The 21,503-nt window shown below is 35.9% G+C and overlaps 1 protein-coding gene across 1 annotated transcript in view; it reads right to left on the bottom strand.

The window, feature by feature from the left end:
* The window catches only part of Col5a2 (collagen type V alpha 2 chain), a 119,140-nt gene that overhangs the window by 27,766 nt on the left and 69,871 nt on the right, over nt 1-21,503 (bottom strand). The window contains exons 8-24 of the mRNA XM_034497452.2: nt 20,236-20,313; nt 17,643-17,687; nt 16,255-16,308; nt 15,891-15,944; nt 15,171-15,224; nt 12,390-12,443; nt 10,139-10,192; nt 9,506-9,550; nt 8,987-9,040; nt 7,807-7,851; nt 5,623-5,676; nt 2,841-2,939; nt 2,441-2,485; nt 2,235-2,333; nt 1,756-1,809; nt 1,453-1,560; nt 425-478 (exon numbers count right to left, since the gene is read on the bottom strand). Coding sequence (XP_034353343.1) covers nt 425-478; nt 1,453-1,560; nt 1,756-1,809; nt 2,235-2,333; nt 2,441-2,485; nt 2,841-2,939; nt 5,623-5,676; nt 7,807-7,851; nt 8,987-9,040; nt 9,506-9,550; nt 10,139-10,192; nt 12,390-12,443; nt 15,171-15,224; nt 15,891-15,944; nt 16,255-16,308; nt 17,643-17,687; nt 20,236-20,313 — 1,050 coding nt within the window. The remainder of the gene's footprint in view (nt 1-424; nt 479-1,452; nt 1,561-1,755; nt 1,810-2,234; nt 2,334-2,440; nt 2,486-2,840; nt 2,940-5,622; nt 5,677-7,806; nt 7,852-8,986; nt 9,041-9,505; nt 9,551-10,138; nt 10,193-12,389; nt 12,444-15,170; nt 15,225-15,890; nt 15,945-16,254; nt 16,309-17,642; nt 17,688-20,235; nt 20,314-21,503) is intronic.

Genomic DNA, 21,503 nt, shown 5'->3' with positions numbered 1-21,503 from the left:
ACCAAAATGTAATTTTTGTTAAAGATATGATGAAGATCTATTTGAAAACAATGTCACTGAATATTTTGTTGTAACCTGCATCCTGTATGAAAATTATCCTATTCACCATTAAGAAAAGAAAGCTGAAATTTCAGCCTCACTTCAATAAGTAAAGAATTTTAAATTTTAAATTTCATCCAAACTAAAGCATGACAACCTTTTGATCTCAGGAGTGAACTGGAGAAGTCTGAAAGCAATGTCTCAGGTTATTCAAATTACCATTTATCTCCCAGGACTTCCTAATGCTAAAAAAGAAAAAAAAAAATAAACAAGATATTTTTCGGGTTAAGCCCAATACCTGCTTCTACATCCCTTATGGGTATGGACTTATATGGGCCAGGGGCACAACCCCAATCTGGAAATGTCAGCTTTGTTGTAATCTTACCTTTGGTCCAGGTAAACCATCAGACCCTGGAAAACCACGATTGCCAGGAGCTCCCTACAATGGATCAGAATGCAATTTTAAGATGTTGTTTATCATTGGAACAAGTACCTAAAGGTTTTATTTCTGGTATTATCAGATTTTTCAGAGCTCTGACCAAGTTAACATAGCAAAAGGTAAACATTAAAAAAAAAAAAATCTTACTAGAAAAATTACTTAAAAGTTTGACAAACATGAGTAGTGAACCAAATCTTTTAAAAGAAATCCTCTAAAATTAGTTGTAAAATAAATACATAAAAGTCTAATATAGAGAGACAAGAAGCATAATCACTGTCTACTGTGATCAAAGTGCCAACAGTAACATGTTTTCTGTCATCTTGTAGAAGACTTTGGCTTTCACTAAAACTATAAAAACAGGAAATCAGCGTTGTTTCTTCATGTCCATTTTCTTATACCCCACAGACCCCAACCTTTTGTACTCTGTAAAACTGCCAAGTTCGCTCTTGCCCTCTCTGCTGAGGACTGAGTGTTCTATCTGCCATGTTCCCCAGCAGGCGTCTCCTCCTCCAGACTCAGCCCACTGCTGTCCTCTCAGACTCCCGTGTCTCGTGTCTCCTATCACTGACCTCCACCCATCCCCGCTCTCCATTGTCACCCATCAGTTAATACTATACGGGGCACTTACTAAAATGTGTTTCACTGTTCGCTGCCCAGTAACATAAACCTGTTCACTACAATCCATACGAGGACGAGGACCACAGGTTTCTTGCTCACTGATGTAGCCCGAGCACTCAAAGCTCAAGCTGACTTACACTAATCAGTCAGTCAATATTTGCTGAATCAATGAGTGAAGCTTAAATAGACACTTGCCTCTTTCTACAGCGGGATAAACACACTATGCCCTGCAAGGCACCTGCATCAGCTCTTTCTTGCTTTATGTTTCATTTCTACTCACAACTTTACTCACGTAACTTCCCAAAACACATGTGACAGCAGAGGAGACAAAAAATAATTTTATTATTCACATTTACCCTTTCTCCCATTGGCCCTGGAGGACCAACTGTGCCTGGGTCACCTCGAGGACCTCTTTTGCCTTCTTCACCAGGTGGACCAATGGGACCCTGTATACCATGTGGCCCCTATTAAAACAAAAGGACAAGTCTCAGGAAGAGTCATTCAGTAAGTCATTCAGGAAACTCATCTAATCAAGTCAGTAAACAATTCAAAGAATGTTAATTATTTTATCCCGTGCTATTTTTAAATACATGAAATTTTTAAGTGATACACCTCTAGACAATATTTATATTTTTATCATTAAAATAATGAAGGCTTACTGGTTCTCCCTTTGGGCCAGCTTCTCCTTTGAAACCTGGAACTCCTGGATCACCCTAAAATAAAATATCATTAGTTGAAAGAAGCAGGTAATTCAGCCAATTTCTTCTGTTCTAAATAAGTACAGTGAATAGGCTGCTGAGTCTATACTGAATTAGTACTAAAATAAAATGCGATAGATTGTGTGCATGTGTGCATGTTCATGTGGAATAAGAGGACTTGTGTGGGAGTCAATGGGCACCTGCATGCTGCTCCCACCTCCTAAGCCCTAGGCTTTCAAGCATGGTCCTCCATGCTCAGCATGGATAGACACATATATTTATGTAGCAATATTAATGAAAACGGAGACTATTAATTTAAAAGAGAACAAGAAAGGGTATACAGGAGGATTTGGAAGAAGGAAAGGGGAAGGGAAAGTGGTAAAATGATGTTATTACACTAAAATCTAAGAATATTTAAGCCATAATTTAACAGATATTACCAATTGTCCTCGGATTCCTTGAGGTCCAGTACTGCCCTGAGGGCCAGGAGACCCCGGGGGCCCTGTCAAGCCAGGAGGGCCAGAGGTTCCAGCAGAGCCCTACCAATAGCAAGGATGACATTATGAGCTGATGAGTGGAGACCTCACCCGCAATCTAAAGGATTACATCCCTTTGAAAATCACCTGATATAAGTGCTGGTACTTACTGTGGGGCCTTTGGCGCCAGGTGTACCATCGGTCCCCACTGCACCCTAAAAAGTACATGAAACATATTTTGAAATATTAAACTACCTCTGACACATCTAGTACAGTATTCAGATCACCTAAGAATAGGCAGAAAAATTGCAAAAAATAAATAACATTTTTTATTATTACATATTTATGTAAATGTATATATAATTTATATATGATTATATAATTATAACATTACTTTTTGTGACTAACCTTTCTATAAGATAGAAAAAGCAGAGTGTATTGACATGTAAAGAATTCTTTTCCTGAGTGTTAATAATTCAGAATTGATTATATAAAATAAACTACATTTTTCTGATACTGTGATAAATAAGCATCTTTCTGGGCTAGCTCTTAGATATGTTAGGCACTTACAGGAAGACCATGAGAGCCAGCTGGACCAGGTGGCCCAGTTTCACCTCTCTGCCCCTGAGGACCTTCAGGGCCTCGGGCCCCAGTAGGACCTGCTTCTCCCTAAAGGGATGGAAAAGAAAATGTTAACTTAGGTAAAACACTTGTATTGTGGTGTTCAGGTGATTGCATATTTGGAGTTCGTCATTTTCAATCTAAATACCTGAAACTACTAAGGACTTGTTTCTTTTCAGGGCAAACCTGGACATTTGAAACTGCACAATTAAAGCTTGATTGAAACACAGGAGGTAACAGAAGATTGCCAAACGTACACTCAATCCAATACTATTTTATAGGTAAAATTTGTTACAGGCCCATTAAGTCCTTGAATGGGTTAAATTCACCATAAAATTACAGGTGAAATTTCACACTATCATTTAGAGACAAGAACTTTTTTCCTTTCTATATTATATATATATATATATATATATATATTAGATATATTATATAATTACATTATATATATATATAATAAACTATATGTAATTATGTTTCAAAACAGGATATGTTTTGACTTATTAAAAGTTCACTTATTGACCTTCATAGAAATGTTTATTTAATAAGATGGAAAACACATGGTTTTGAAGTAGTTAATAAACTTGATGGCTTCTGGCAACATAAAAGTGAAGTGAATGTTTTAACCAATAAACAACACTTTCTCTTCTAGAAACTAAAGGATGTTAAAATGACAGCAATAATAATGGAGTGGGAGGCCATGGCAGCCTTCACTTCAGTCCAAGATGCTCATGCAGACAGCAAAACCATAGTCACTTAACTTTCATTTGTATAAACAAAGTTAGTATGAGTTTCTTCTATACAATTTTTGAGACACATTTGTACCACACACATGTCCTGTATTTTTCCAGAATTCAAGTTTAGCTCCTGTATTTCATCCTGCATAATATGTATCTACATGTATCTAATCTTAGAAGAACTAAGAAAACCCAAATTGCCAGCTTTAAGAGGCTAGTCTATAGTAACAAAATAAATTAACTTTCATCCTTCCATTCTTCACTGAAATGCAAACAATTGGATATGAATGTTGATCCACAGATAGCCAGAAACTATGGTGCAATCTTAGAGAAACAGCTATAACCAAAGACCCAGGGATTTTATAATAAGAGAGTAAGGATGTAAAGACAGTGAAGTAAATTCTGAGATATACACAACTTACTACATTGAGTTTTATTAAGAAGGATGCTACTGTCAAATGCACAGGGGTACCAGGCAGCATCACAAATAATTAGTTGTGTAAGTCACTAGAGAAATTGAACTAAGTCCTACTGCAGGCAGAATGAAGACAAACCTCTTTCTGACAGTTCATAGACCAAGACTCAGTGAGTATCCTTTCCTTCCTTTCCTAGCCAGCACTCAGGCTTAGCATGAGAAGGCTCAGTAGCAGTGTTAAGGAATGTTGTACATTTTAATTAGGGCATGGAGGGAGGTTGTGTCAAAATTATGTATCTACATGTATCTTATAAATAAAATTTGAACTTCATTGTTGGGGTGTAACACAACAGTCCATACCCACTTAAGTGTGGGTGACCATAGGTTTGAACCCCAGTATCAGAAAAAAGAAGGGGTGAAGGTGGAGGAAGAAGAATAACAAGTGTTATGTATGAGAAACAGGAATACAAATAGGAGGATGAGTAGACAGAGGAGGAAAAGGAAGAGGATGGAGAAGGAGGAGGTGGCGGAGGAGGAGGAACAATAGGAAGAACCAGAATACTGGCTTCAGATGGATCAGAGACCCAAAGGAATAAAGAGGCTCTCACTAAAAGAAGGAACCAGTTGCTGAAATGATTTAAGAGGTCAGTTTAAAGCTTCCAACCTGGAGAGTTTGACTAAGTGATTCTCACATTTCAAACAATACTTAAAATGGCAGGGTTTTTTTTTTTTTTTTTTCATTTCTAAATTCAAATTCAGTCTAAGTACAGCTAATAACAAGAAGCATGAACCTACAGTATATTGGCTGGATCCCCCCCCCCCTTTATATTAGGATTTATACAGATCATCACAATCTTAAAACAGAATTCTTTCTGTCTTAAGGCACAGAGAAGCTCCTAGTGGGCCATGGATGCAGTCAAATTGGGAAGCTGAATCTTGTAAAGGAATCTCTTTTTCAAGATGAAGAAACTCCCTGCTGCTGGAGTGGGGGAAATGAAATCCAGTGGCTCACAACTTAGAATTGGTGTTTTGAATTTACTTGTGATTTAGCTAGTATAATCTTAACATCCTGCTACTATAATCTTTGACTCTCTCCCAAAGAACTTGAAAGAACAAATTGTGACAGAATACAGTTCCCACCAAATACTTTAATCCATTCCCAAATGGAAATCCAAGTGTTCTCCCTGCTCACATCTTAAAGGGCTTGGGCAGAATAATGGCCAGCATATTTTGACAGAGCAACCCTTTGTGGCATGATCTAATTTAACTTCCTATTGTTTAAAACAGTCTGCTATTGATTACTTTCCACACTCCATCCAAGAACATAGTATTCACTCAGTTCAAAGATGGTCTTCCTTACAGCCATTTCAAAAGTCTGTCTTTAGAGTCCAAATACATGGCTTTGAGTAACTTTCCTTTAATGGCACATCAAACAACTGCTTTCTTTTTTGCCCAATTCTTTTTTAATTTTTCTTGCTTAAGGGCTTACTACTCTAGGCTTTTTCCTTGTTAAGAATAACTCCCACACTCATCACTTACTGAAATTCCCTTTACTTATCAAGTACTGACATTAACTTACCTTCATTCCAGGATTTCCTGGAAAACCAGAAGAGCCAGGTATCCCAAGGGGACCCTAAATGTGGAAAAACCATAAAGTAATCACATATTTTTAATCAATATACAATTCTGCCAAATTCTGCCATTTTTTCTGTATTTTATTTTAACTTCTCTTGGTTTTTTTTTGGGGGGGGGATATTTTATTAATTTACATTTCAGATGCCATCCTCCTTCCCCATTTCCCCTTCCTAGAAACCCTCTATCCCATCCCCCCTCCTCCTTTTTGCTTTTATACCTGTACATAATAAAGAACAATCTGATTATATTCCAAACACCATCCAACACTGTCCTAAAGTAGTTCTTAAATCATATCAACCATAAGAGTTGAGTTACCAAGGCTGAAGAGATGGTTCTGCAGGGAAAAAAAAATGACTTGCTGCTTTTGCAGAAGATCTGAGTTTAGTTCCCAGTACACACATGGCAGCTCACAACCATCTGGATAAGGCACTAGCATGTGTTATTTATGACTTTCAATGTTTGGAGAAGCATGGACAGCTTCTGTGATAAGTGTAAAACAGTTTAAACAGAATGACTTTAGGGATAGATTGCCAATTTTCCTCAGTTCTTTAAATAATATGTTTTGATTCCATGAGTTGTGATTAATATAATCCTTTCAAAGTATAGTCATTTTTGTCCTAAATTTCATTTCATTTTTATGGGAGACAGGAGGAAGAAAAATACTTGGGGCCAAAAAGTTTGATTAACATATTTCTATTTGTCTTTGAGAATATAGAAAAAATTCCAAACTTTGAAATTGGCCCATGTGATCAAAGCTCTCTCTCTGTCCTTTCTACCTCACTTCAATGAGGTTTTGTAATATTAGCACAATTTATTTTATTCAGCTTCTTGAATTAACTTTTATTCTTTCCAAAAAAAAATTCCATGTGCTATTCAATCATAAATATATTAGGTATATTTTATTAATAACCATCTTAACTGTAAATGGAACATGACACCTTTTTGAAAACCAAGGTAGCACTACTGTAGAGCTAGAGAACCAGTAAAAACTATGCAATTTTATAAAACCATATATGAATCAATTGCTTTACAGATCAGAAAATCTGTATCACTCAGCTATTAGAAAACATTGGTTTGTTTTGCTTATAGTGCTAAAATTTAAGAGTCCTTGGCACAATAGAAATCTGTATCCGCTGAAAATCCCCCTTTTCTCATTAACTGCTCAGATACTCAAAGACATAAAAGATTTTAAAATACTTATGGAAAAAGGGAGGTGAAAAGTAGACATATGATAAACTACAAATAAGGCACAAAGTGAATGACATGTTGTAAGTTTGTGAAATAAGAGAACTGTGCCTTTATCATGATGAATATAGATTCAAAAATTCTCTACAAAATGGGTGCAAACAGAACACAGACATACACTAATTTTAGCTACATATCATCATGTACCAAACTCCTAAAAGCATAAAAACAATGAGTAATTGGCCTTTCTTAGCTCACTATATGGTATGGGACTTCACTGCCAATATAATAGATTTAGTTTACAATTTTACAGCTCCTTTCTAGAATTAAGCTAATGGTATTCACACTCTGTCTTGACCATCTTCATCCATCTACAATATCAACAACTGATGCCTTCTGGTCTTGAATACTTGTGCTTAATGCTATAGAATGTTTTTTCAATATGTGAAATAGGAAAGAGATTAAGTATTCCTTACCACAGTAGATACAATTATGTAACCTAGTACCTGCCTGATGATTCAATTTACCCTTAGTATTTCCTCATATTTTTTTCACTTATTCTATAGATGGAATTACACCCATGCCTTTTTAGATATCAATGACTCTAGGTTTTATTGATATTAATTTTTAATTCTTTATTTACATCCTTCATTTATTGCAAGTTTAAGAAAATCCTCCTCTATGTTACTATATTTCAAATTCACTCTACCCAACAGCATTAATAGTAGTAATACACATTTATATTACTTAATATACCCAGTTTTTACAAAATAAGAACTGTGTTTATCATGATTTTAGTCTAAGTGTCTAGAATACAGAAGGTGTTCTGTAAATGTCTACACAAAACAAATAAAATAATGAATGAATAAATAAATGAGTAATAAAAATATAGAAATAAAAATAGATTAATTAATTAATTATTATGAAAAATACCAGAACTCACCATTGGTCCAGGTTTTCCAGGCATACCGTGAGCACCTCGTTGTCCCTAATTTTCAGGAAAAGGGAGAATTTAAAAAGAGACAGAGAATTGTATCTTCCACATTGGGTTTTTTTTTTTTTTTCATAATTCGTTTGTTTCCCAATTTCCAGTAAAAAGATCGAAGAAAAATGTTAAGGCTGTCTGATAACAAAAGCCACTGAACTAACAGCAAGGAAGGCATGAGTTTCCACAAAGCAGAAAAAGTAGCAATAAACATATTCTCTTAACTGTATCACCCTGTGTCAGATAAACCCAGAGACAATGACAGTTTGAGCATCTTGGCCTTTTACTGACCAGATTAACTCTAAGGACAAGAGCTTTTGCAAAATAAAAGAAAGAACACATGATGCACCAACAAGAATTAAGCTCAAATTGCTTCTGTTGGGTTCACCCAGATCCCCTCAGCGTCCATTGAGTCAGTGAGATAACACCTGCTGAAGGCTGCAATTGAAGCTCTCCTTCAAAATTGTATGTTCTTCCCCTCTTCTGCCCTTTCCCAGGTCATGTTTACAGAGGTGTTTACAGAGGTCTCTGTTATAATTGGAACACCATTCAGCTTTTCCTTTCAAAGCCTGCTACCTTTATTCATTTTTTCATTGGTATACTTTCTGATTATACCCCATTCAACTTCTCATATACACATCACAACATTCAAACTATTGTCTAAGAAAAATGACCTAAGACCCGAAGTCCATGGGTGTCAAATGTGTTACAAGAGAGCATACTCTGAATTAGCTAATTTAATCTGGATTCCTCAGTGGCTTAAATGGAGGAAGGATAATCCTTGGCTTGCTGTGGTTGTCTCCAACAGTGAGCTGAGACAGCATACAGAGGAAAGGAGGGGGTTAAGCATCCAATAGCTATCTCAGGTATTTGGGAAGGCTTAGTGCACAACAGATCAAAAGGATAACGGTGGCTGAACCTGAGGGAAACTAAGTTATATGAATTCTCTTCACAGCATTCAGAATGTCATGGTGCGCTGGCTAGTATTTTGAACTTGATGTTTATTTCAAAATAAAAATATTCTCACCATAAAGTTATATGACATGCTTTGCTCTCATTCAGAATGTATATCCAGTAAAACACAATTGAAAAAAAAGTTAAATATAGTTCTCATAAATAAATAATCACGTGTACTTACAGGAGCACCCTGTGGTCCAAGTCTTCCCCTTTCCCCTGGCATTCCTCTTGGTCCCTATAAGTAAAATATGAGAAAAAAAAAGTCTCCTGAGACATCTATATGAATTCTAGGCGGGTTTTAATTCACTGCCCCATCCAATTTTGACATATTATAAATAAAATATATTCTTTTATTCATGAAATAATTACTGTAAAAAGCAATATTGAAAGGAATGAATATGGATGTGAACACCTTCTTATTGAAGGAGATCCGAACCCTGATACACATACATTTCACATAGCCTGGATTTAAGAAGCTAAGTAGATAAGAGTCATTCCTGATTGCTGCACTGAAAGTAAGAGCATCCAACAGCGAAGACATCCTGGAAGGGCCAACATTCACGTGAAACAACCAGCTCGCTTTGCTTGCTTTTCTCTCTGCTACTTTTCAGAGTGATTTACTAGCTAACATTTGCCTTTTTATTTGATGATTTTCTAACTGAAACTTGAAAAATAAAGAAATAAAGAATGTGATGCTTACCAGAGGGCCCATAGCACCCATTGGACCAGTGGGGCCAGCTTCACCCTAAAGCAGAGGTGAGAATACATCACAGGGTAAGAAATCTAAATATCATTACCAAACTGCTGGTCCATACATGCATGAATTTGAAGGCACAGTTGAAAAATGTGCTTTCCAGGGAAGACTTCAGAATTAGTTTTACTATCTTTTCTTAAGGATTAAATGAGAATTTAATTGCAAAATAAAAAAATAAAATCTGAACTGGCGATTTAAAGATTGATATAAATTGTCATCTTTAGTGAGTAGGAACTTACATGTCTAACATATCCCAAATAAAATTCTACAATATTAAAAGTAACTAAATCATTTTCTTAGGAAATTGACAAAATCTTAAAACATTTTTCCATGCATATATCTCATAATTATGTTCTCCTCTTAAGAATTCCTTGATACATCTGTTATATTTTCTCTACCTATATAAACAAATAATTTGGAGGAAGAAAGAAGGGCTAGAAGGTCTGGGTATAGAATTACGTAACCAGGAATTGGATGTTCATTTATTTAAGTCCCTCTTCTCTCCATATTATTTCTTACTTAAAAGGTTCTCATAGCAACTGAATTGCTACCATAAGTCAAGTTTAGTGTTAGACAAACCTTAGCACCAGGTGCTCCAACTTCACCTTTGGGGCCTTCAAGACCTTTGTGTCCCTGAGAAGAACAATATAAATTCATAAATATTTTTAGCTTTCATCAGTTTAAAAAGAATAAAAGAAGAAAGAAACAAAAGCACATTTATATAAAGTACCTCATGGAAACAAGTCTCCCAAGTAAAATCATTGCTTACTATATTTCTAAAATTTCACAAATAATATTATCAGCTTAAAGCATTGATCATCAAAAATATGATGACTTCCTAGAAACTTAATTTATATTACAAAAAAATTATACTGACCTTAGACAGATTCTATATGTATATAAGGCTTTTTTGTTTTTTTTTTTTAATTTTTTATTGGATATTTTATTTACATTTCAGATGCCATCCCCTTTCCCCATTTCCCCTCTCTAGAAACCCCTATCCCATGCCCCCTTTTCCTTTTTGCTTTTATACAATTTTTTAATATTAATCAAAGGCTTTATAACTTTGGTAATGCTCAATGTCAATCAGAAGTTTAACCCAGTACCCAACCTAGATATATCAACTGTCTTTGACTGGCAGAAACACGTGAACATCTGCCTCCATGTTCCCCCCCTCTCTCCCTTTTTCTCTTGTCACCTAGCTCCTCCTCTCCTTCTCCTCTCCTTACTCCTCCTCTTCTTCTCCTTACTTCTCCCACCTTAGCTCTCTCTACATATCACCCTTCCTGTTAAAATAAAACTTTTCTCACAAAATACAATTGGAGTATAACTATACCAATTTGTGTCAGTAAGGTACAAGATAGACCAATACCCAGTCCATCACTTTGTTGAGTAACCAGAACCTCTGTCATCTCTTCTAACTAAAACATTTAGTTCTGAACCTGGCTTTTTTCTTGGCTTTAGAATGAATGTCAGCTGAAAACCATCCTTTCAAATCTTTTCTCTCAAAGTAAATAGCCAGGATTGGCTATGAGACAATAGGTTTTCAACCCCATCAGAAATCCAGAATGACTGAGTTAACTGAAATTATGGGAAGCACAAAGCATAGCTTCTAAAACTTAGCCAATTTATAGAGCCCACTGAACACCTGGACATTCCCTATACTACAAAATGTTGGAGCATCGATCTTCAGCCTTCTGGCCTAGGATCATCTCACAGACCTAATGATGCAAAATTATTAAGGGCTGATTACTCTGTCTTGGCAGATATAATCAGTTGACTATTCTGCAAGTGTGTCCTTTTCTGGACAATAATTTCGTCTGTAGATGAAAAGAGGCAATTCTTGCCTAGTGGCTGTCTCACCACAACTGGAGTAACTCCAAATATGCTCAATTTCTTCTTAGAATCCAAGACAAGAAGCTGTCAGGAGCAGACATCTCTAATCAAAATGAACATTAATACAGAAATGTTTGTAAAGTCAATTCAGTGGACTTCTGATGTTTTGAAAACCAACTATCTATGTAAGGCAATCTGGGCTGTTGTCTGTTAACTCCTCTCAGCTCTTTCTAAAGAAAATATAGAAACCACCCTAACAATAAATTCAAAGCCGTGAATTTGCTATAGACCATATAAGGATTTTTTTTGTTGTTTTGTTTTTTTGTTTTTTTTTTTTTAATGTATGCTTGGGTAGGGGTTATCATGGAACAAATCCCCAAAAGACATCAAAAAATGTTACTTGATAACTAGTACACATTCTTTTTGGAATTTCAACTACTCAAAAAGTGACTTCCTCATTTATTATAACTGATTGCCCTTAGTTTTAGATATATAATTTGGTAGAAGATAAAGAGATAATATCTATATCCAATACAGACACATATAGCAGATGGCTGATGATAGATTATATTTATGAGTAGTATATTTAATAGTTATTTATTATCTTAAGTTTAGAAAACTTCTTTGTTGTGCCTTTTGATCTTGTGTACTCCATTTTAATTATGTCACTCATTGTGACATAATTAAAATGTGATTTGTCTCTTTTACTAAGATTGTCTTACAGTGATTGTCTCTTTTACTAAGTGTATCCATTTATTTCCTGAGGTTGTAAGTCAGAGACTCTTCTCACCATGATATCATTTCATATAACACAGAATAGCTTTATAAAACCATATGAAATTTAAAGAAAACTTAGGGTAGCATTATGATTTTAGTAATGCAGAAGAATATTGAAATGGCAGGTAGTGATGGACAATTGACACTAGGAATTGCAAAGTTTTGATTGAGTTATCCTCATGCCCCTCTCAGTAAAAACAGAAAATAAGACACTTACTCTGTGACCTTTCAGGCCAGGGAGACCGGGAGCACCAGGGAAGCCTCGAGCACCCTGAAAGAAAGGTACACAGGCACATGATGGTCAAATAAAAAAGAAAAACTTAATATACCTTTGCCCTGCAGACAACTGACACATCATATACACCAACATTATAAAGAAAAGAACAGGATTTTGTCTATAAAAAATGTTACTAGAGTGATGAAAACTAGAAAAACAAACACACTGTTGGAAATGGATGCATGACACACAAAAATGTGTGGGTGGAGGGGTCTCCTTTCCATCGAGCTTCCTCTGTGGTAGAAGAGGCCCTGTAGCAAGTCAAGGATTTTAATTATTTTTATTGTTCTCTGAACATTGGCAATGGGATGAGTAGCATAAGATAATCCTGATTTGTAAATAGTAAGTGTTCAAGACAAGCTTTGTGGAAATGATAACTGTTTAAAAGTAAATGAGGAGCTAAAATATCCAACAAAAAGTCAGGAAATGTGAGGTGGTTTTGTGTTCTGACTCAATCATTTCTGTTTCTGCTAATTCTGTTTCTTCTATTCAAGCACATTAAAACAAAGAATAGAAATACAACCATAAATAAAACCTAGTTGTATAACTACTTTAAAACAACTTTAAAGTTTTTTCATGTACTTTACTTTAATGATAAGGCCCCAGAAACTCAAGCACATACTCTCTTTGTCTGCATGAATTTAGTTTTGCATTGAATCCTCATTATTACCACCACTGGAAGAGTCTATGCCCAGATAGTACACAGTGCTGATATCAAACCACTGTCAAATCTCAACTATAAATTTTAATCATCAATAAGATTCCTAACACATATCCTTATGCTATAAATAATCAGCTTGCATAAATTATGCTATAAATAATTATATAAATATAAATAAAATAAATTATGCTATAAATAATAGCTTGGCGACTGACTGAAGGAAAGATTTAATACCTCAGAACCTCATCACTTCCACCCATCTTTTCAGAGGAACTTCTCTTGCCCCAGCACTTCTGCATGTGGCAGAGCCCTTCTACTCCACACATCATAGTTTTATTCACTATTTACTAAATGAAGGAATAAGCAACACAATAAAACATCAGATGATATGACCAGAGCAATATTTTCTGTAACTTCTTGCAGGATAAATTTTTTGTGTGTTTTGAAAGTAGGACAATTAAAGGTATATTAATTGCCTCTCAGAAAAGATGAGATACCACTAATTCATCTGTTGACATAACCTTCTTTAGAAAATCTTTCACATCAAGAAGTCCCTTAAAGGTTTTTTTGTTTGTTTGTTTTGTCCTTTGTTTTGTTTTACTAGTATCCTTCCTTTTGCTGAGATATATCTCCCTTTACCCTAAGCAAGCAACTCAGTACACACTCAGCCAAGTCTATGTGAGAATAACTGAGCTGTTTACTTCAAGGAAATAGTTAACTTTGGTTTTTATGGTGTGTGAGGAATTCCCAAGTGATTGCATATTTTAGTGTAAGAAGGAAATGAACTAGATGTTCTAACACGCATAAAGACTCATTCTCATTCTGCTGACCCAGGGCTGTCATCACAGCACAAATGCATGCTGTTGAAATGAGCTTGCAGAGTCCATCTGTGCTGTGCTGGCAGAGGACTTTTCTCCCCATGGACATACACGCTCTGAGTCCATGCAGGAGTGCAGAAGGTCACAGGAGTTTCCAGCCTGAATTGGTCAAAAAGGACATCTCTATTCTAATAGCTAAACCTCATGCCATTGTCTTATACCCAGACTGATAGAGGAGCAAAGGAAAGAAAGCGGGAAGATGGGAGGTTGGCTTTGTATTTGAAACTAAATAATCCTTAGAGCCCTATAAATCTCAGTTAAAGATCAACATTCTTCTGTGTAAAACAAAATCCAAGCAATGAACCTCATCACTTTCCAGAAAGTAAACAGAGGGTCATGCAGTACTGGGTGGTTATAATAAGCTTAGAAACACTAGGAAATTATAGGAAATAAAATGAAGAGGGGCTGGATTAAGCTGGGGGGCTGGTAAGTAGGAGAAACTACACATGTGGCAAGATAGAGGATGATTTTTGTTTCCTTTGTCTATTTTCTCCATTCTAATCAACACACCCTAAAAGAAACTAAACAAAGCAACATGAAAGCCAAACAGGCAGGTTTGAGATATGTTTGAGGTTCCAGATCTTGAATGCTGGTGGAGTTGGTTCACAGATATGTGTTCCTTGGGTGAATTGAGGGGAAATAAAACAGCTGTGTTAAACATCCTGGTAATAAATGCATCTCTTCCTAAGATTTTAGGGCCCAGGATACTAATAAAGGATTTCAGGACACATTAGAACTTGGGGAACAGCCAAAGGAGCATCCTGCTCACAGTTTAGTCCCCAATTGATTAAAAACACACACAAGGCAACAAACTCAAGTATCATTCCAGACAGATGAGCTTCCATACAATAAGAGCTCAACAAAACTCAGGTGTTTACATTGTAAATAGGTCACATTGGTGGCTTCTTAAACTATTTCATAAGTGTGGAAATTTTTAGTTTTAGGAGTATTCGTGTGTATGATAGTCATGATACAATTGTTTTGGCTCTAAGATTTTCATCTGGGGCCAATGCAATTCTGAGGACTGGAATTCATTGTAATGCTGACAAAATGTTCCTCCACAGTTTGCATTTTGACACAAGAGGATATCACTTGGGTGTCTGCATTTACTCAGTGTCTAAGGCATATGTGTACAATGAGCTGGAAGTTTCACTTTCTTTAAACCTTTGTGGCATTACTTACTGGTGATCCTGAGAACCCCACTTCACCTGTATTCCCATTTCTTCCAGGTTCACCCTTAACAGGAAAAAGGAGGTGAGAGATATGGAGAGATTAAATATTATTCTCTGAGATTTTGTGACAAATTACAGATGAAATATCTATAGCAGGTTTTGGTGTTATGCTGCAAACTGTATAAACAGAACCCAGGCTTTATCTCTGGTAACATTTAATCCTAATGTTAATTATCAATGAGCACAGATGGGTGCAAAATAATCGATTCTGATCTGCCACTTTCAGAACATCAGAATTTACATGCAAAGGGCTGGGGCACAGCTCAAGGTAGAGACCCTGTCTACCATGCACGATACCCTAAGTCTGATTCCAGTACAGTAAAAAGTAAAATAAAATTAAATAAACATGTGTTACATGTTTAGAGTAAGTTATCTTTTCAGCCTTCTAAAAGACAAAAAGTTGGGTTTTTGTTTGTTTTAAAAGATAAATATTAATAAAAATCTTGGTGAATACAATAGAGATAGTATTTAATAATTTAGCACTCTCATAATAAAGAGTCCTTTCTGATTTTGGAAAACCTTAACCTGTGTTCTCCATTTTAGAGTGAATTTAATAGGAGCTAAATAAATGAGGAAATTAAATAGGAATCAGAGCACAATATTCTCCTAGCCCTTGTAGCTCCCTCTCAGCCTCTTTCAGACTCCAAAGCAATGTGCTATAGAAACTTACATCTTCTCCAGGCTTCCCGGGTGGGCCCTCTGGTCCACGGGCACCAATTGGACCCTAAGAAAAAAGAGAAAAAAAAAGAAAAAAAGCTAAAAAGAATATCCACCCTCTTCCTTCCAACAGTATTCAAATACTATTAAGATAATAAAAAAATTATCAAGTAGCATTACTAATGTTATGAATTTTATCTGTGTGTCTCAGATCTGGTGCACAAGAACCGAACCACTGAATTGCTCAAATCAAGTGCAGGGCTTCCAGGATTATCATTTCTTGTTAAGTTATTGAAGACTAGGAGAACAAATATCTCAGAACACATCATAAAGGTAGACCCATGTGCAATGGGCTGACATGCTTATTCTACATTTACCATTGGTCCAGGCTCGCCAGGCTCACCAGGAGGTCCTGCAGGTCCCACACCACCCTAAAATTGAGAACAAATGATAAATAAACCAAAGGAAAGCAGCATACCAATTTCTGTACTTTTGACAAGGTATAATGTTGATATTGATCTCTGCGACTTCGCAGATATATAATTTTAATAAATTACTTACACTGAATATAATGCATTCATTATATTATGTGAAAATTTTGACTAAGATTAAAACTTAGTTCATTGGTCCATTTAGATAAATATGTGCTACAATAGACTAGTGCTAGCACTGGGTGCTCAGACATCAGTACTCACCGTCATCATCACCTTCCTCACCATTAGCTACTACCTTTCTACAATGTAATCAAGTTCTGCAATGTAATCAAGTAAAATCCATACAGATGACAATGTGATTATCTTGATTGAGGTAAAGATTTTTTTCTTTTGAAGTATTATTAGCTAATACCCATTAAATCATTACAAAAAGTAAAATAGCTCTACATCGTAGTTTTACTAGCATTTGGTAGATGTGGGAAGGAAGTTTATAGTACTAGAATATTCTTCAAGCACAATTCCACAGAATAACTACTATAATTTACAATAATATTAATTGCAAGTAACCTTTTACTATCTGATTGTAAAGCCATAGACTTGGAGATAATCAATTATGGGAATTTTATAAATTTTATAAGAGATAAAATAATGCTTTGTTATTTTATAGCCAAGGACATAACATAACTCCTAGTGTTAGAGGTCAGTCACATAAAGAAATCAGGTAACAAATGTGTGAGAAGAGTAAGAAACTACGAGGACTAGGGACGTCTCAGTAGATTAATCATCTGCTAAGCAGGCATGGGGAAGATCAGACTGTGAGCCTCTATAACCCATGTAAAAGCTGGGCAAATATGGTGGCCACCCTGTAGTCCCAGTGCTTGGCAAACAGAAATGGGAACAGGACATCTCTGGAGCAAACCAGTCAACTGACTAGCCAAACTGATGAGTGACCCCTGTCTCAAGAAATCAAGCAAAGAACAAAGAACATACATGACTTTAGTCTCTAGTCTACACACACACACACACACACACATATAAACACACATGCACACACACACAAACACACATGCACACACACACACACACACACACACACACATGCACATGGCCACACACATACACACACGTACACATGCACATTAGTTTAAAAAATAAACTATGAAAAAAGAAGGCTGCATGTGCTTCTATGTCAGTAAGGATTAATTGGTAGATGCCTTACCAAGTGAGAATTCTGCAGTTTAATGTTCTGTCCAAAGTAGTCATGAAGCATGAGCCTTATTAGTGATCTTTATTTATGTTACAGTATGTAAATTAATTATAAAAACACTTACTTGTTGTCCTTGTAAACCCTGAGGTCCTCTTGGGCCAACAGGACCCTTAAAAACAAGTGGAAAAAGTTATATCATATTTAGGTCACATTATATTTATTTTTTTTTAGGTGTATGAGTGTTCTGCTCATATGTTTGCCTGTGCACCACATGTGTGCTTGATGTTCTTGGATGCCATATGAGAAGATTGTATCCTTTGGAACTGGACTTACGGATAGTTGTAAGCCTGGGTTTTCTGAGACAACAGGTGCTCGCATCAACTAAGTCATCTCTTCAGTCCTCAACTTACATTTTTTAAATGCTGAATGTGTTTAGAATCTGGAAAGTGATGACTGACTAGAGGGACACAGTGACATGCCCTGACCTTGCTCCTCGGGGAGCAGATGGAATCGAAGGTTAAATTTGAGTGACAGTTGTGATGATTTCACTGTGAATCCTCTGCGCCGTAAGGAGAGATGACCTTGCCTATGCACATCCTGTTTCTTTAGGACAAGGGCTGCACATGTGCACATGGGTGGTTCTAACAACGTAAACCATCTGACAAAGGAAAAATCTTGGCAGCACATAGTCCTTGCACACAGCTGGTTTGATGATTCAGCTTCACAGAGCCTAACTTAAATTACAAGCTAAGTTAACAGTTTATGAAACCAACAGTCTTTGTTAGATTATTTCCAATGTCAGTTTAAAATTATCTGGGCACTGAGTTCTCTGGAACATTTCTTTCTTCCACAACATATACTAAAAGTATAAACAGTATTCCTTATCTACACATTAACTGATTCCCTGAGCACAAGAAATAGGGAGAAGGGAAAGGCAGACACCAGGAAATTGTCTGAGGACAACAAAACTTAATGTCAAATTTTATAAAGTAAAACCATTTTAACTAAAACCAAGTTCAATTAAGTAAAAGCTTCTGAGTTATTTTTAGTTCATTACGCATGCTGAGGAGAAAAAGGACCTTTAAAGTGTGGAGGTAGAAGAATGACTGCCTGGGAAGCAAAAGAAGGTTATAGGATAGGACAAACAAGGAAACTTCAAGAATAAACATTATCAAATTCTGTTCATGTAAAAAAAATGACATAATGAAAACCATTGTTATGTACAATTAATATATGCTAATATGAAGCATTTACGTGCTACCTGTGAAAGCCATATAGTGACATGAAAAAAAGATATGTATTTATTGCAAAGAAATACTAGCTAAGAGGAAAAGCATTAAAGCGGTATGCAAGCCTGCTGTTAGTACGAGAGTCATGGAAAAAAAATCATAAAACCAATGGTGATATGGCTGGTATAAATGATAATTTCTCTATTTTAAAATACAAAACTTGATGTAAACCACAAAAACACATTAATTTTAAGAGAAAAAAACTTTAAATAAAATTTTGATAAGATGCAGGTATAAATATACATGTAGTTTAAACTTTAAATATATAAATCTGGTATCTCAGAAAATGACCACAAACCAACCAGTCAATAGTGCCACTGGTAACTTAGAAAACACAGAAATCATGTTTGAGGTATCCTGAAGCTGGCCTTGAGGATGAGAAGACGAGTGAGAATCTACCAGGTGTGACTTCACTCCTGATTGTATGAAATTTCATTAACATGGAACAATTTTGAATTATTATGATCAAAAGGCACGGGAGAGGTGATTTGAAGAGTGTTAATTTTTTCTCAGAGGCTGGAATTCTTCAAACAGCCAACTTAAAAATTAACCTGGGGAAATGGAAAATTCAAGAGGCTAGAGACAAAAGAGGACTAGCCTGAAAAGCAGAGTTGTTGGAATGAAGCAGCTAAAGCATGTTAGGTCAGTAGGAGCTATAAAAATGGAAATGTATTTGAATATTCTACCAAGTCAGTGTCTCTGATCAGCACAATAGAATATAATAAATACACTTTTGGATTATAAAGGAATACTCTTTGTTTGATGGTGGTAGTTATGTCCTGTACTTCCTCAAGTAATAAATGAAATATGTAGACAGTTTATTGATGTTCACAAATGCTTAGCATGGGTATGAATGGAATATCACTGGACTTTTAAATTGCACACAGGAGGACACGCTAAATAAATTAAAGGTATTAATAAGTATGTTTTAAAATATTTTAATTTTCTATGCATTTATAAAGTTTGTGTGTGTGTCTGTGTATGTCTGTTTGTATGTTTGTGTATGCATGTGTATATGTGTATATATGTGTGTGTATGTGTATATGTGTGTGTATGTGTCTTTATTGTGTATGTGTGAGTGTGTTTCTTTGTGTGTTATTGTGTGTACATATTCATATGTGCATATATGTGTCTCTTTGCATGTATACAAGTGTACGTACATGTGGGTGTGTGCACACGTGCTTGTGAGTATGTGTGTATGTTTCTTTGCATGCATGCATGTGTGTGTGTGTGTGTGTGTGTGTGTGTATACATGCCATGTTGCACATGTGGAAGTCAGAAGTGTCTGTACTGTTCTATTACATGTTTCTTGGGGGTTGATCTCAAACCAGCAGTCTTGGCAGCACTGACTTAGTCACCTCATTGGCCTTTAACTAGCTAACTTATGTTTCTTTCAACAAATACATTATCAGTAACTTTTATGCTTACCACAGAGCCAGGCATGAGTCCTACTTGACTTCCAAGTCCAGATTTTTCATCCAACCCAGCCATCTGAGCTGAAAAGGGCTATAAAATAAAGTGTTGACATTATTTCCACTGTAAAAGATGTGCATGAACATACTTTTAATAGTGAGAAATGTGCACACTCTGCCATGCTCAAACAAGACTCTTCTAACAGCCATTTTAAACATTTGCATTTAGCACATAAGAAAAAAAAAATAGCTGCTTTTCATTGTGTGTGGTTTTGGTGGACCATTCTCCCCCAGAGCATTTTGTAAGGATACAGTTTCAGAAAAGAACTGCTGCAATGGTGTATATGTCTGGGACCAGACAGAGCAAGGATCATCTGACAAGAACACAGTCTCCAGCTACGGATTCTGAGATCTTCATCTGGCTTCTTCCCATCCCCGGAACATGCTAATAACAGAACAAAGCTTAAAGAATGTATTTTAAATGTTTATCCTAAAGATGCCAGATTCCATTTTAAGTAAATAGTGTTCTTTATTCACTCATTAAAAGTAACCTAAAAAATGATTTAATGTAAGTAGATAAAAATTTCATAATCATTTCAATCAATTTCTGCTTGTTCTAAGAATTGGAAACAGTTTTACCTATTCTCTATGACCATTAAAATACTCTGGCAATTAAACTGACCAAAATTGTTCATCTATATTTTGGTCGTTTTATTAATTTCCAGATTATAATGGAGAAATATCTGTATTGCTAAAAAATAAACCAACAATTCATTCTTCAATTAGAAGCAAATACATGAACAGTTGTAAAACACTAATAATCTTCAGACTCCGTAAGATCACTTGTACTATGTAATATACTTACTTCTAAGTGGCATGTGCAGCCACCAAGAGTTCAACTGAGTAGACAGAACAAAGCATTGTATTTGATTAAAGTAGAATATTGAAATTTAAGAAATATTTATAATCTGGTTATGGTTTGGCTGTGGCTCCCACAAGTAGGAGTGTAGGTTACCCACACTCCACTCCACAGACCCAGAGAAGCTAAGCAAGAAGGAAGGCCCAAGTGAGGAAGCACGAGTCTCACTTAGAAGGGGGAATAAAATAGTCATAGGAGGCAGATGGAGGGAGGGGACTGGGTGGGAGAGAGAACGGGAAAGGGAATGGGGATGGTTTCAGGATCAGGTGTGGGGAAGGCCAGATGGCCATTAGAATGAATGGAAATCTGCAAATGGCAGGGGGAAGGGCATCTCAAAAATAAATAAATATAAAAAGATCAAATCT

This window comes from Arvicanthis niloticus, chromosome 3 (assembly GCF_011762505.2).
Source record: "Arvicanthis niloticus isolate mArvNil1 chromosome 3, mArvNil1.pat.X, whole genome shotgun sequence".
NCBI lineage: Eukaryota > Metazoa > Chordata > Mammalia > Rodentia > Muridae > Arvicanthis > Arvicanthis niloticus.
The sequence above is the reverse complement of the archived record's forward strand: the minus strand, read 5'-3'. Positions and strand labels throughout refer to the sequence as shown.